The sequence below is a fragment of the Carcharhinus amblyrhynchos genome, chromosome 30, assembly GCF_965287045.1.
Source record: "Carcharhinus amblyrhynchos chromosome 30, sCarAmb.v2.hapA, whole genome shotgun sequence".
In the NCBI taxonomy this organism is placed as follows: Eukaryota; Metazoa; Chordata; class Chondrichthyes; order Carcharhiniformes; family Carcharhinidae; genus Carcharhinus; species Carcharhinus amblyrhynchos.
Genome location: NC_137353.1, coordinates 19,843,057 through 19,860,113, shown reverse-complemented (window position 1 = coordinate 19,860,113; position 17,057 = coordinate 19,843,057). Strand labels below are relative to the sequence as shown.

Sequence of the window (17,057 nt, the reverse complement as noted above, 5' to 3'; positions counted from 1 at the left end):
ATATCATGTTGCCAACACATTTGGTACATGTACATTGTACACGTGGTTTCATTTCCCCACACACTCGATTTCCTCGGACCCAGACTCTGGGCTGTATTTGCTTTAAGTTTGGAGAGTGTGAAATAACCTCTCAGGATGTCAAGTTTCAGTGAGGGAGTCCCATAGTTCCAGCCAATTAGAAGTCTGTTAAAAGATAGCACCCAACAGCCATCAATTAACACAGGCATTTTTAAAAACATTTTTGGATGTAATATTAAAAATTATGTTGCTTTTTGGACCAGGTCACGCAGTTTAATATGTCTCCACACTCCACCAAGAAAAGTAAATGAATCCCGATTGAATGTGGAGTCTGTATCACAAAATGAGTCCACTTATAGATCTATGATCAATTATTGTAGGAATGATCAAGAATAATTTGCATTTTAAAAAAATCAAAAAATTTACATAAATATTGAAAAGCGGAATTGTCATTTTTCCAAACACATAATAATGGGTCGAGCAATATTAAATGTGTTATATTTCATGCAACTGAAATTTACACACAAATAAAGTGATGCCATTGAAAAATCTTTAGTCTGTGCTATATGGGGCGGAATTCTGTTCTGAGAATCCGTATCTCATTAGCTTTGGAAAGTGTGTGGAGGAGAAAGGACTGAACTCGCTGGCTGGCGTCTTGTGTCTGCGTCTGTTTTGTTGTTTTGAGAAATGTTCAATATTTATCCGGCTGGGGAAAGGGGGCCGAGTGAGTGAGTGGCCAATTCCGCTGTTCAGTGAAGGGAGGTGGAAACAATTAAACAACAGTCCTACAGAGAGGGTGGGAGAGAAGCTGAGGGTCTGTGTCATCAGTTGGGGGGGGGGTCGCCAAGCTTTCATGTCCCCCATCCCCCGCACAGCCCCCTCCCCAGTTAAAACAAGAGGCAGGCATCCCGCACAGGGTCAGAGTTAATGGATCAAGCAGACTCGCCTCTTAGTTCCCCCCTCCCACCCCAAAGGAAGACATGAGGAGAGAATAAAACTAACCCGCCTCTGGAGGTGTTGACAAAGTGCCTGTGAGAGCTAGTCAGTCACTCCCCAACGCCGCACATTCAATAGTCATTGCAAGGAAGATTAGTATCTGGCTTTTTATTATTTTGAAAGTCTTTTCAGTTTTTTGTTGTTGCTGTTCTTGACCTGAGAGGGTGGTGAGGGGCAGGACTGGAAGGTGGTGTTGTTGGGGTGAGTTATAAAGACTCCCCCAGCCAGGGAACTGGGTGCTGTGTGTAGGGGTGGGGGAGAGATTCACTGAGGGTTGGGAGCGGCGGAGGGGAACTGCTCCCAATGAGTTAACTGGATACAGTCAGTCAGCAGAAAAGAAGGACATCTGTGTGTGTGTGTGCACATTAACCAGCGACACTCTGGCGGGAGACTGGCTGCTGCTCACTATTTGAACACTGGGCATCTAAGATAATCCAGTCTGACCATTCACTTTCTTCAAATTAATAGCATTCTCCCCTCTCCCTCCCACACATTCCCTCAAATCCAACATTTAAAGATTCATCTGGTTTGTTTTTACAAGGTGGATCCCGAGCTTGCTGCTGCTGTTTTGTGTTTGTGTGTGTGTACAGCAGCTGATGTTTCTTAATCTTCACCCACGTGTAAGGAAGGGTCGCCGCTGAAGTTTTCTCTCGCCCAGCCCCAGCCACCTTGCAGTGCTTCTTGCTTCCTGGAGCCCATTGAGAATGAATGTCTGCAGAGTGGCCATCGTGAGCATCCTTCTGTGGCAACAGCTAGTCCTCCACAGACAGGCTCTGGGCAAGAAATCCCTCAGGACTAACCAGCACACAGAACCCTACAACACCAGCCTAACCAACAGCGATGAGGTGAGTGCAAGGTGCCTGGGCTGGGTGGGGAGGGGGGGCTGCTCTGGAGTGTCGGGTGGGCTTGCTTGCTTGCTTATTTATTTATTTGTTTGTTTGTTTATTTGTGGCTTGTCCCATTTCCGAGCTGCACTGATTATTTCAGGGCGTGTCAATTTCTCACATTGCTACTTTTCACCCCAGTCCCTATTCCCGTTTCTCAGTCCTTTCTCCAGGTTAAAACAAAAAAAAATCCCCCCCCCCCCCGCAAATACCAACTACTAAGATCGACTCAGTTGCAGCCCATCGCCCCTCTGACTGCAATGTATTGATTTGATTTGACTTATTGTTATATTTAATTATTAGTGTCCCAAGTGGGTGACACAGTGGTTAGCACTGCTGCCTCGCAGTGCCAGGGACCCAGGTTCAATTCCCGCCTCGAGTCATTGTCTGTGCAGAGTCTGCACATTCTCCCCGTGTCTGCATGGGTTTTCTCCAGGTACTCCAGTTTCTTCCCACAGTCAAAAGATGGGTTAGGTTGATTGGCCGTGCTAAATTGACCCTTAGTGCCAAGGGAATTAACAGGGTAAATGTGTAGATTTACGGGAATAGGGCCTGGGTTGGATTGTGGTCAGTGCAGACTGGATGGGCCGAATGGCCTCCTTCTGCACTGTAGGGGTTCTGTAATCTTCTATTCTAAGTAGGCTTACGTTAACACTGCAATGAAGTTACTGTGAAAAATCTCCTAGTTGCCACACTCCCTGTTCGAGCACACAGGGAGAATTTAGCATGGCCAATCCACCTAACCAGATACGTCTTTCAGACTGGGGGAGGAAACCGGAGCACCCGGAGGAAACCCACGCAGACACAGGTAGAGCATGCAAACTCCACACACACAGTGACCCAAGCTGGGAATTGAACCCAGGCCCCTGGCGCTCTGAGGCAGCAGTGCTAACCACTGAGCCACTGTGTCATTCAATATTGTCATCTGTATTGGGATACTGTGAAAAGTATTGGTTTTTGCACACTATACAGACAGTTCATAGAGTACTTAGGGGAGAAGGAAAGGAGAGGGTGAAAAATGTAGCCTTCACAGCTAAGGTATAGAGAAAGATCAGTCTGGGAGGAGAAATATAATTGATTTGGAGGAAACAGAGGGGACCAGGGTAGTGGCTGAGGCTGAGAGGGGTCTGGGTCCAGCATTATTTCAATTGGAAGTTAAACGGCTGTCAGAGAAAATAAGGAACTGCAAGGCCAGTTAGCCTGATGTCAAGCCATTGGGATAAGTGCTGGAAGCTGTTATTAAGGAAGTCTTGATAATCACTGAGAACAGCACAGACTGATTGGAAAGAATCAACATGCTTTAGCATCTGCTCTGACCAAACGCATTGAGTTTTTTTGAGGATGTAACTAGTTGGAGAAAGTAGATGTCGTATGTCTGGGTTTCCAAAAAGACATTTAGTAAGGTGCCACACAAAGGGTTAAACAACAGAAGAACTCCCGGCTCGGGTCACTGTCTGTGCGGAGTCTGCATGTTCTCCCCATGTCTGCGTGGGTTTCCTCCAGGTGCTGTGGTTTCCTCCCACAAACCAAAGATGTGTGGGTTAGGTGGATTGGATCTTAATGTCAGGGGGGTTAGCAGGGTAAATACATGGGCTTATGGGGATGGGGTGGGAGGGATTGTTGTCAGCGCAGACTCGATGGGCCGAATGGCAGGTATCAGAGACTAGAGATCAATGGGGCATTTTCGTGTTGACGGGCTGTGACTAGTGGAGTGCTGCATGGATCAGTGCTGATCCAGCTTACAGTCTGCATTAATGACTTAAATGAAGAGAGAGTAAGGTATCTTGCTGATGAGGGCTGCACGGTGGCACAGTGGTTAGCACTGCTGCCTCACTACACCAGGGACCTGGGTTCAATTCCGGCCTCAGGTGACTATCTGTTTGGAGTTTGTGCGTTCTCCCTGTGTCTGTGTGGGTTTCCTCCGGGTGCTCCTGTTTCCTCCCACACTCCCAAAGATGTGCAGGCTAGGTTGATTGGCTATGCTAAAGGGCCCCTGAGTGTTAAGGGGGATTAGCAGGGTGAATGTGTGGGGTTACAGTGGTGGGCTGGGTGGGGATTGTTGCCAGTGCAGGCTCAATGGGCCGAATGGCCTCTTTCTACAACATAGGGGTTCTGAGATTCTAGGATAGCAAGCAAAGTGGGTGTGCAAATGTAAGAAGGACACTCAGAGGTTGCAAAGAGATGGGTGAAATGAATGGGCCACAAGGTGGAGTACAACATAGGGAAGTGTGAGATTCTTCATTTTGGCTGCAGGAACAGAAAAGCAAAATATTTTCTTCAAAGTGAAAACGTTGTAAATGTTGATGTTCCAAAGGACTCAGATGTACTTGTACAAGGAACACACAAAGATAGCTTACAGGTGCAGCAAGCAATGGCATGTTGACTTTTATTACAAGGGGATTGGAATATAAGAATGAGGAAGTTTTGCCACAGTTGTGCAGGGATTTGGTGAGACTTTATGTGGAATACTACGTGGGGTTTGGTCTGTATATTCCAGGAATGATATACTTGCGTTGGAGATGTTAAAGCAACGGTTTACTAGATTGGTCCCTGGAATGAGAGATACTGAGTAAATTTGCTCTATATTCTCTGGAATTCAGAATGAGAGGTGATCTGGTTGAAAGGTATAAGATTGAAATGTATAAGGTAGACCCTGAGAGTTTGTTACCCCCGGTCAGAGAATCTGAGACAGGGAAATACAGTTTTAGGATAAAGAACTGATCGTTTTCTGAGGATAAAAGAAAGGTTGGGAATCTTTGGAATTCTCTATTCCATAGGGTTGTGGATGCTCCATTGTTGAATGTTTTTAAGGTTGGGATAGACAGATTTTCGGTCTCTCCAGAATTGAGGTATGTGGGCAGCACGGTGGCACAGCGGTTAGCACTGCTGCCTCACAGCACCAGGCACCCGGGTTCGATTCCCGGCTTGAGTCACTGTCTGTGCGGAGTCTGCACGTTCTCCTCGTGTCTGCGTGGGTTTCCTCTGGGTATTCCGGTTTCCTCCCACAGTCCGAAAGATGTGCTGGTTAGATGCATTGGCCATGCTAAATTCTCCCTCAGTGTATCCAAACAGGCGCCAGAGTGTGGCAACTAGGGGACTTTCACAGTAACTTCTTTGCAGTGTTAACGTAAGCCTACTTGTGACACTAATAAATCAACTTTAGAAAAAAAGTTGCAGGTTTGGCTCTGGGCAATTACACAGTGTTAAGGATGAAGCAGTACGATTACTCTCTGCAGGCTGGGATTATCCCCCACATGCAACACACATGCACTGTTGTTCATAATGAAGTAAGAAGTTTCGCGACACCAAGTTAAAGTCCAACAGGTTTATTTGGTAGCAAAAGCCACGAGCTTTCAGGCCTCTGACCCTTCATCAGGTGAGTGGAGAGTTCTGATCACAAACAGGGGACATAAAGACACACACTCAGTTTCCAGAATTAGAATGTGAGTTTTTACAGGCTTTTGCTACCAAGTAAAGCTGTTGGACTTTAACCTGGTGTTGTGAGACTTCTTACTGTGTTTACCCCAGTCCAACGCTGGCATCTCCACACCGTTCGTAATGAACACAGACAGCGTGTGGGCCATTCACTCTTGAGTGACTCTAGCCCTTCCAGCTTTATGGAAAACACATGACATGTGAAGACTTTTGCATAATCCCCTTCATCATGGAGTTCCAATGTAATAAAGTGGATTTGAAACCCAAGATTAGCCATCATGGTATAAAAAGGGGGGGGGGGAAGCAGGCCATATAGTAAACTCCTGCTTCATATATTCTTCTAAGGACTGGATGCATAAAGAGTAGAAATTGGCAGTAGTGGACTGACTATCAGGTGCTGTACACAATGGGCAGTCAGTCTGATCCTGGCCATTTCATACCACCATCCAAGTAAAATTTCTCCCTGTAATGTTTCTCTCTCATCCTTGCAATGTGATGCTTTTCCACAAGAGACAACCCATGGTAAATTGACTTGCAGCATTCCAAAAGGTTCTGGTCAGACCACAATTAGAATATTGCGAACAATTCTGGGCCCCGTATCTATGGAAGGACGTGCTGGCCTTGGAGAGGGTCCAGAGATAGTTCATAAGAATGATTCCAGGAATGAAAAACTTGATATATGAGGAGTGTCTGAGGACACTAGGTCTGTACTTGATGGAGTACACAAGGATGGGGGAGAGATCTCATTGAAACTTACAGAATATTGAAGGACCTGGATAGAGTGGACGTGGGGAAGATGTTTCCATTAGTCACAGAGACTGGGATCCGAGGGCACAGCCTCAGAATAAAGGGACAACCCTTTAGAACCAAGACGGGAAGAATTTCTTCAGCCAGATCGTGGGAAATCTATGGAGTTCATTGTCTCAGAAGGCTGTGGAGGCCAGGTTACTGAGTGTATTTAAGACAGAGATAGATTCTTGATTGGTAAGGGGATCAAAGGTTACAGGGAAAAGGTGGGAGAATAACGTTGAGAAACTTATCAGCCATGATGGAGCAGACTCGATGGGCCGAATGGCCTAATTTTGTTCCTATATCTAATGGTCTTAGAAGATCCCGGATAATTAATTTGTCATAAGGTATACAGAGAAAATCAGAGCAATATCATGATCTGAGATCCATTGGAATCCAGAAAAATAGAGGCAGAATACTGCTGGAGATTAGAAATAGAGAATCAAAATTCTGGATAAACTCTGGCAGCAGCTGTAGAGAGAGAAACAGAGTTAACGTTTCAAATTCAATCTGTAACTTCTATCAGATACTTCAGCTCCGAAGAGGAGTCATACTGGACTCGAAACGTTAGCTCTGCTTCTCTCTCCACAGACACTGCTGAGTTTATCCAGAACTTTCCAAATTTAGTAAAGGTGGGGATGTCCTTTTTCCTTGATTTTAGTTTGATTTGATTTATTATTGCCACGTCTATTAGTATAGAGTGAAAAATATTGTTCCTTGTGCGCTATACAGACAAGGCATACCATTCATAGAGAAGGAAATGAGAGGGTGCAGAATGTATTGTTACAGATATAGCCAGGGTGTAGAGAAAGATCAACTTAGTGTGAGGTAGGTCCATTCAAAATGACAACAGAGAAGAAGCTGTTCTAGAGTCAGTTGCTATGTGATCTCAGACTTTTGCATCTTTTTCTCGATGGAAGAAGACAGAAGAGAGAATGTCTGGGGTGCGTGGGGTCTTTAATTATGCCGGCTGCTTTGCCGAGGTAGCTGGAAGTGTAGACAGGCGGGAGGCTGGTTTGTGTGATGGGTTAGGGTTATATTCAGGACCTTTTGTAGCTCCTTGCGACCTTGGGCAGAGCAGGAGCCCATACCAAGCTGTGATACAACCAGAAAGAATGCTTTCTATGGTGCATCTGTAAAAGTTGATGAGAGTCATAGCTAACATGCCAAATTTCCTGTCTAATTGTCTCAGTGTTACATAAGCAAATCGAGGCCTGCCCTGATTTGCAGGTTTCAAACAGTCTGTCATCGTCAAAATTACACGATTGTTAAAGCATTCAAGATGGCAGTGATCCCTCGAAAAGTTTGCAATTTTTCACATTTTATGATTTCAGTTTAGATAAGACCCTCAATTTGTACAGACATAGTGACACCGTTTAAAAGTTGACTCAGTGGTATCACAAGCAGGCTTACATTAACACTGCAATGAAGTTACTGTGAAAATCCCCTAGCCTGCCACACTCCAGTGCCTGTTCAGGTACACTGAGGGAGAATTTAGCATGGTCGATGCACCTAACCAGCACATCTTTCAGGACTGTGGGAGGAAATCCACACAGACACAGGGAGAATGTGTAGACTCTGCACAGACAGTCACCCAAGCTGGGAATCAAACCCGGGTCCCTGGTGTGTGAGGTAGCAGTGCTAACCACTGTGCCGCACTAGTCACTAGGCTAGTAATCCAGAAGCTAATCCAGGCTAATGCTCGAGACACAGGGGATCAAAGGATATGCCGGGGGAGGAGGTGGTGGGGGAGGGGGGGTCGTGGTGTTTGGGGAGGGTGGTGGAGAGAAGAGTGAATCACACTGTTGAGTTGGATGATCAGACATGATCATAATGAATGGTGAGGGGATGGAAAATCCCACCCCGTGTATCGAGTCAGTCTTCTTAACAACTAGAAGAGGGTGAAATTGCCCACTAAGAATCTCAAGTGGTGGGAGGGCAGGAGGGATGTCCATATGTCTTCCTACTGGATTTAATTGGGGCAGGGATGAGAAGGCAGTGGGGCCTTCAACCACCCACAATTAACTGCCCCCACTGCCAAGCTTATCATGGGGGAGGGCATTAAATTCCACCCCTTGGGTGCAATGTCCCCATGGCACCCAAAGCAGAAACCCAACCCCAAAGATGACAGGGTTCTGGCAATGGAAATGGTTCACCAAAACTACTGCAGAAATGCCAGTTAAGATTTTGATTGGCGTTGAATTAAGGGTGCTTTTAGGAGTGTTTGGATGTGTCACCCATACATCCAGCTCCAAGATAATAGTGCGAGAATAAAACTCTCATAAAAAAACAGAATGACATGGCCTCTCTCTGAGACATCTGCGATTTGATCTGATTTATTATTGTCACATATATTGGTATACAGCGAAAAGTATTGTTTGTTGCGCACCATGCAAACAAAAGCATACTGTTCATAGAGAAGGAAAGGAGAGGGCGCAGAATGGAGTGTTACAATCATAGCTAAGGTGTTATGGTGGCACTGCTGCCTCACAGCCCCAGGGACATGGGTTCAATTTCCAGCTTGGAACTGGACAGGAGGTTTAGGGAGAATGTGAGGAAAAGCGTTCTTACCCAGAGGGTGCTGATGGTCCGGAATGTGCTGCCTGGGAGGGTGATAGAGACAGATGGGATTAGGTGGGAGTTCGGGTGTTTCTAATGTGTTGGTGCGCACTTGATGAGCCGAAGGGCCTCTTCTGCACTGTGTGGGTTCTATGATTCAATTCCCAGTTCAATGCCTCGCTGTGCACCAGGCCTACGCGGGTGCCCATCAAAGTCAAATGGGGCTTTGCCCACAGCTGATGCAGCACAAGTTGGGTATGGTGGCACCTGTCCAATGTCAGGGCACAGAGTTGCCAAGAATGCCGGCCCCGTGAAGTAAAGTGAATCAAACCAATGCAAGAAAAACTGGGCTTTACAATGTACAGTACATTTGACCGCTTCCCCACCCTTCTCCACAGTTAGACTGGTCTCTTGGAATGAAAATAGTTGCTTTGCTGGGGAAGGGTGTAGCGGAATGACAAAGTACTGTCAGCTGCCACTGTGAATGTTAATAGTCCAGTCTTCACATGTTCATCAGTAACTGAGCGTTGTTCCAAACCATATCATTAAGTAAGCAGTTCACATGAAATCTGAATCACATGTTCACCGAGCTCTTTGTCTCAATGACCTTGGCAATCGAGTAAAAGCCAAAGGATCTGGAAAGGCACTCGATTTTTTATCTTCTTTCTTGACAAAGGGAAGCTGACATTTTATGGATGCTTTGCCAAACAAAAATGCAATTAGATAAAGCTTGTAACTTTAGAACCTTCCGAAGCAAGATTCATGCACGCTAACCACTTTCAGCACGTAACCATGTTCGAGTACACAATGCCTGTCGATATTTCACTGAACGGTTGCTGATTAGGTATTAACTATGACCAGAATTAAAATATGCATCAACAGCGTGGCCCGGTGGCACAGCGGTTAGCGCTGCTGCCTCACACCATCAGGGACCTGGGTTCAATTCCCAGCTTGGGTTACTGTCGGTGTGGAGTTTGCATGTTCTCCCCATGTCTGTGTGGGTTTCCTCTGGTTTTTTTTTCCCACAGTCCAAAAGACGTGCTGATTACGTGCATTGGCTGTGCAAAATTCTCCCTCCGTGTACCCGAACAGGTGCTGGGGTGTGGCAACTGGGGGATTTTCACAGTAACTTCATTGCAGTGTTAATGTAAGCCAACTTGTGACACTAATATTTAAACCTGAATAGACATGATATTTATATGAGGCATTTATATCTAAGACTTTGGGCTAACTGGTTTGCCCAGGAATGAACATACAATTGTTGCATTTGTTTTGGTTTTAGGGTCTATGATATCTGACTATCACTTGTTGAGTTTTTCTGAACCCCCCCTTCCTTTTGTGGACCCTCTCCATCCCCTCTGTTTGATGAATGATCCTGTTTTGCTGCCTCAATAACTTGCTTGTGTAGTTCTGTGACTGGGCTGGTGCCAAGTGGTTGACTGGGCTAGTGCCTCTTGTGGCTTGACCTATGTCACCGGTTGGGTGGATGAGGCACTTTGGCAAACATCTCTCGAGGAGAACATCCCCCATCTGTTTCTAGCTCTTTACAGATGTGATTCAATAAGGTTATTCTTTGTTTTGCTTTGTTGTTGCCCACTCCAGTTTTTGTGTCTGGAAGGCTCTTTATCCATCTAATATAGGCTAATGCCCTTTTGGACATCACACTTGTGATGCACATTGTGAGCTGAGTATTATTTAAATGGAGAGAGGCTGCAGAAAGTTGCGCCGCATAAGGAGTTGGGGGGTTCCGCGTGCATAGAATCCTTATAATGCAGAAGGAGGCCAAATCACAAAGTTCAGCAGGTAATTAGGAAGGCAAATTGAATATTGGCCTTTGAGTGAAAGGGAATGGGATATAAAAATAGAGAAATCTTGCTAAGGTGATACAAGGCACTAGTTAGACCAGACCTGGAATACTGGGAACAATTTTGGTCCCCGCATCTAAGGAAAGGTATACTAGCATTGGAGGCTGGCCAGAGAAGGTTCGCTAGGTTGATCCTGGGTATGGGGGGATTTTCTAATGAGGTGAGGTTGAGTAGGTTGGGTCTGTACTCATTGGCGTTTAGAAGAATGAGAGGCAACCCTATTGAGACATATCGGATTCTCAGGGGGCTTGATAGGGCAGACACTGAGAGGTTTTTCCCCTTGTCTAGGACAGGGGGGCATAATCTCAGAGTAAGGGGGCACCATTTCACACAGAGATGAAGAGGAATTTCTTCTCTTAGAGGAGAGTGAATCTGTGGAAATCTTTGCCACAAGAGACTGGGTCATTAAGTATGTTCAAGGCTGAGATGGACAGATTATTAATCAGTTGGGGAATCAAGAGTTAGGGGAGAAGGTGAGAAAGTGGATTTGGGGAATATCCACTTTCACATTGAATGGCAGAGCAGACTCGATGGGCCGATATCTTGGGATGAGTCTATATTGTAGAGTGCTGTTCTGTCGGCCTAGGTGTTCAGGGTGCTGCTTCACAATATCTATTATGAATTCAGTGATGATCCTTATTGTAGGTGTACTCCATTGTTGGCTCTGAGTCATTGGCCAAAGGCTCAGGAGTGAAGCTGAGGCCCCCTCAGTGCCAACCTTGTGCTCTTCCTTCTGATTTGAAAAATCAATGTGTCACAATCAGAAACAGGAATTTGTGTGGCTTTGATCGGGAAAATAAGGTTCCCACCAATTGTGGAGTCATTCACTAGAGGGCTCACATTTGTAATCATCAAAATGTTGGTAACCAGCCAGTTATTGAGCACTTTTCTCCTTACTGGAAATACTGAGGGGGTGGAGTTATCCCCATTCCCGTGGTGGGCAGGACAGGAGCATGCAAAGGACCGTTGACCTCGGACAGGATTTTCCGGTCTTGGGCCGAGAGTGGCTGGAAACCCCCTCGGATCCTGGAATGCACCCATTTTTCATTCATGTCCTCACATTACTTTGAGGGAGAGTGGTGGATTGCCTAATTTGTGCTCATTGCCAAATCCGTATAGCTGACTAAACCCATGGTGTGAAAATTATGTTTAATTACCAAGCCATTGAGGGTAAATCTAACCGCGTGTTATGTGGAAGCTGCTTTGTCTCATGGGTGTGTGAACGATGTTTCGGGAAATCCTGCTGCTTGCTTTGAATCCTATTTTAATTGACGACCTTTTGTATCTTTTTTAAAGCATCTTCTCATTTTGGTCTTCTAGGCATTCGAGGAATGGGGAGGGGAAGTGTGGGAATGTGGGATTGGGACTAGCTGCTCTACCAGGGTAGTTGCCTGAGCTGTGACTGACTCCCTGTTCGCACTGATGGACCTTCTAGGTGAGGGTGAGAGATTGGGGGGGGATCGGTGTGAGATGGGGGGGGATTGGTGTGAGATGGGGGGGGATCGGTGTGAGATGCAGGGGGATCGGTGTGAGATGGGGGGATCGGTGTGAGATGGGGGGGTCGGTGTGAGATGGGGGGGATCGGTGCGAGATGGGGGGGGATCGGTGTGAGATGGGGGGGGATCGGTGTGAGATGGGGGGGGATCGGTGTGAGATGGGGGGGGATCGGTGTGAGATGGGGGGGGATCGGTGTGAGATGGGGGGGATCGGTGTGAGATGGGGGGGATCGGTGTGAGATGGGGGGGATCGGTGTGAGATGGGGGGGATCGGTGTGAGATGAAGGGGGATCGGTGTGGGGGGGGGGGGATCGGTGTGAGATGGAGGGATCGGTGTGAGATGGGGGGGATCGGTGTGAGATGGGGGGGTTCGGTGTGAGATGGGGGGGTTCGGTGTGAGGGGGGGGATCGGTGTGAGATGGGGGGGATCGGTGTGAGATGGGGGGGGATCGGTGTGAGATGGGGGGGATCGGTGTGAGATGGGGGGGATCGGTGTGAGATGGGGGTGATCGGTGTGAGATGGGGGGGATCGGTGTGAGATGGGGGTGATCGGTGTTAGATGGGGGGGATCGGTGTGAGATGGGGGGGATCGGTGTGAGATGGGGGGGATCGGTGTGCGATGGGGGGGGATCGGTGTGAGATGGGGGGGATCGGTGTGAGATGGAGGGATCGGTGTGAGATGGGGGAGATCGGTGTGAGATGGGGGGGATCGGTGTGCGATGGGGGGGGATCGGTGTGAGATGGGGGGATCGGTGTGAGATGGGGGGGATCGGTGTGAGATGGGGGGGATCGGTGTGAGATGGGGGGGGATCGGTGTGAGATGGGGAGGGATCGGTGTGAGATGGGGGGGATCGGTGTGAGATGGAGGGATCGGTGTGAGATGGGGGGGGATCGGTGTGAGATGGGGGGGTTCGGTGTGAGATGGGGGGGATCGGTGTGAGATGGGGGGGATCGGTGTGAGATGGGGGGGATCGGTGTGAGATGGGGGGGATCGGTGTGAGATGGGGGGGGATCGGTGTGAGATGGGGGGGATCGGTGTGAGATGGGGGGGGATCGGTGTGAGATGGGGGGGGATCGGTGTGAGATGGGGGGGGATCGGTGTGAGATGGGGGGGGATCGGTGTGAGATGGGGGGGGATCGGTGTGAGATGGGGGGGGATCGGTGTGAGATGGGGGGGGATCGGTGTGAGATGGGGGGGGATCGGTGTGAGATGGGAGGGATCGGTGTGAGGGGGGGGGATCGGTGTGAGATGGGGGGATCGGTGTGAGATGGGGGGGATCGGTGTGAGATGGGGGGGATCGGTGTGAGATGGGGGGTTCAGTATGGAATGTGTGGGCCTGCATAACATAGTTGTGAAAGAGTGAGATAGTTGTATCTGGGTGATATGTGTGTGCCAGTACCAGATGTATCTGGGTGTTTTGTGTGTGCCAATATCAGACGTGCCTGAGTGATGTGTGTGTGCCAGTACCAGATGTATCTGGGTGATATGTGTGCGCCAATATCAGACGTACCTGGGTGATATGTGTGTGCCAATATCAGACGTACCTGGGTGATATGTGTGTGCCAATATCAGACGTACCGGGGTGACATGTGTGTGCCAATATCAGACGTACCGTGGTGATATGTGTGCGCCAATATCAGACGTACCGTGGTGATATGTGTGTGCCAATATCAGACGTACCTGGGTGATATGTGTGTGCCAATATCAGACGTACCTGGGTGATATGTGTGTGCCAATATCAGACGTACCTGGGTGATATGTGTGTGCCAATATCAGACGTACCTGGGTGATATGTGTGTGCCAATATCAGACGTACCTGGGTGATATGTGTGTGCCAATATCAGACGTACCGGGGTGATATGTGTGTGCCAATATCGGACGTACCGGGGTGATATGTGTGTGCCAATATCAGACGTGCCTGAGTGATATGTGTGTGCCAGTACCAGATGTACCTGGGTGTTTTGTGTGTGCCAATATCAGACGTACCGGGGTGATATGTGTGTGCCAATATCAGACGTACCTGGGTGTTTTGTGTGTGCCAATATCAGACGTACCGGGGTGTTTTGTGTGTGCCAATATCAGACGTACCTGGGTGTTTTGTGTGTGCCAATATCAGATGTATCTGGGTGATATGTGTGTGCCAATATCAGACGTACCTGGGTGTTTTGTGTGTGCCAGTACCCGAAGGCTCTTACTATTTCCTCTACCTCCCAAAATGATACAGAAAAGAAATCCCAGCAAACAGTGAACTACAATAACAGTGACTACATTAAAACAATACAAAGAGTAATTCTAAAGTGTGATTCAATGTTCTGTCATTCCAAGTGGAGAATGATCCTTTTAGGGAGTGTGCCCCAGGAAATTCTGGACGTACAAAGCTTCTTCCCACCAAGGGATAGAGAGGGCAAGGGACGGACCAGGAAAGGTCCGTTGACCTCAGGCGGGAAAGTCCCGGGCCATGGTTTCCCAACTGTTGCTAGATGTGATGAGGTCTGGAGCCACGTGACCCTGGTGGAACTGAAATTTAAGCTAAGCATCAGCGAGTAGGTCACTGGTGTGCAAGTGCTGCTTGTTGGCCCTGTGGAAGAATCCTATCCATTTTCTGATGATTGATAGAAGGGCAGTTGGTCTAGTTGGATTTGTCCTTTACTATCTACCAAACTGACCTGTCCTATTTTCCACACTGTCAGCTTGGTGCCAGTTTTGTACCCGTACTTGGGCCCACAGCGGCTGACGTTTTGGGATCCATAGCTTTTGCCGTGTCTGTTGCACTCAGCTTCAGAACTGAATGGGTCTATAATCTCTACAAACTTAAAATGAGAGGAGAGCTCACAGAATCATAGAATCCCTACAGTGCAGAAGGAGGCCATTCGGCCCGTCAATGCTGTACAGACTCTCTGACAGAGTATCTTATCCGGGCCCCTCCCCTGTCCTATTCCTGTAACCCCATGCATTTGCCACGGCTAATCCATCTAACGTACACATCCTCCTCCTGCCTGCGTGGGTTTCCTCCATGTGCTCCAGCTTCCTCCCACAGTACAAAGATGTGCAGGTTAGGTAGATGGGCTATGCTAAGTTGCCCCTTAGTGTCCCAAGATGTGCCCCTCAGATGGATTCGCTCACTGAAGCACAGAAAATTCTTTCAAGGCTTGAGAGACTATTTCCCCTGGCTGGGGTGTCTAGAGCTGCAGCTCAGAAAAGGAAATTTTGAACTGACGTGAGGAGAAATTTCTTCATTTGGGGGGTTGTGATTCTTCGGAATTCTCGACCCCAGAGAGCCATGCGTCGTTATAGTCAAAATCAAGAGATTCTTTGGATGAAGAGAAATCCTGGGATGTGGGGGTTGGCGATGTAGCTCAGCCTTGATCTTCTGGATGGTGGAATAGATGTGACAGACTTCTTGATGTTACGTCGAATAAATTGAATTGACTGAAGAAATTTTATATTCTATCCCCCTCACCTTTGTAGCGAGGGGGATAGAATATAAAAGCAGGGAGGTCTTGCTGCAACTGTACAGGGCACTGGTGAGGCCGCAGCTGGAGTACTGTGTGCAGTTTTGGTCGCCGCACTTACGGAAGGATATTTTGGCCTTGAAGGGAGTGCAGAGGAGGTTCACTAAACTGATACCAGAGACCAGCGGGTTAGACTATGAAGAGAGACTAAATAGACTGGGTTTGTACTCGTTGGAGTTTAGAAGGCTGAGGGGGGATCTTATAGAGACATATAAGATAATGAAGGGGATGGATAGGTAGAGAGATTCTTCCTGCTCAGAAAGGACTAGAGGGCACAGCCTCAAGATAAGGGGGGGGGGCGGTTTAGAACGGAGTTGAGGAGGAACTTCTTCACTCAAAGGGTGGTGAATCTCTGGAATTCTCTGCCCATTGAAGTGGTGGAGGCTACCTCACTAAATATATTTAAGTCACGGGTAGATAGGTTTTTGGTAGGCAGGGGAATTAAGGGTTACGGGGAGAAAGCGGGAAAGTGGAACTGATCCACTTCAGATCAGCCATGATCTTATTGAATGGCGGGGCAGGCTCAAAGGGCTAGATGGCCTACTCCTGCTCCTATTTCTTATGTTCTTTAAGAGCAGCGTCTGTGATGGTGGGGACTTTGAATGAAGTATTGAAGCCGATGACGAAAGCTTTAGCACAGAGCTCTATTTTCCAACCAATCTTTGACACCATCCTAAAGAGTGGTTAACTTAATTATAGAATCCCTACAGTGCAGTAGGAGGCCATTCGACCCTGTGAGCCTGCACCGATAACAATCCCACCCAGGCCCCATCCCCATAACCCTATGTATTTCCCTTGTTAATCTCTCTGACTATGGATCAATTTAGCATGGCCAATCAACCTAACCTAAAGTGTCCTAAACTCTTCACTTGTCTCCCATTTCATCTTCTACAGCCCCCATCACAATTTGCTATAACTGCTGTGTTGGAACCATTCATGTACGTGCACAGATGTGCTTGAGTGTGTACACACATGTACATATGTGTGTGTACACACATATGTATATGTAAGAGTTTATTTATTAGTTACAAGGCTTACATTAACACTGCAACGAAGTTACTGTGAAATTCCCCTAGTCGCCACACTCCGGTGTCTGTACGGGTCAATGCTCCTAACCAGCACGTCTTTCAGACTGTGGGAAGAAAGCAGAGCACCTACAGGAAACCCATGCAGACATGGGGAGAATGTGTAGACACCACACAGACAGTGAACCAAGCCGGGAATCGAACCCAGGTCCCTGGCACTGTATGTGTGTAAATATATAGTATCTAAATTTGGGCAGTAGATAAAATATCAAAGTTTACGGATGATACAAAATAGACGTTATTGTTCATGTTATTGCCTCAAGATGGCCGTAGACAGGCTCTTAGTTTGTTGGATTGAATACAGGTGAAATGTAAGGGGGCAGGGTGTGCGTGGAAGGTGAGTTGACATCTCTTGGAGGAAGAATAAGGAGAGGACATACACTACATAGTAAAACCTAATCGAGGCAAAGAGATACA

At 47.5% G+C, this 17,057-nt stretch overlaps 1 protein-coding gene across 2 annotated transcripts in view; it reads left to right on the top strand.

The window, feature by feature from the left end:
- The first annotated feature begins 949 nt into the window (after positions 1 to 949).
- c1qtnf12 (C1q and TNF related 12) overlaps positions 950 to 17,057 on the top strand; it is a 68,213-nt gene continuing 52,105 nt past the window's right edge. Inside the window, exon 1 of one of the 2 annotated variants that reach the window (XM_080215266.1) lies at positions 950 to 1,859. In XM_080215266.1, coding sequence (XP_080071392.1) covers positions 1,719 to 1,859 — 141 coding nt within the window. In that variant the 5' untranslated portion in view covers positions 950 to 1,718. The remainder of the gene's footprint in view (positions 1,860 to 17,057) is intronic. The other variant, XM_080215265.1, reaches the window with a different exon arrangement.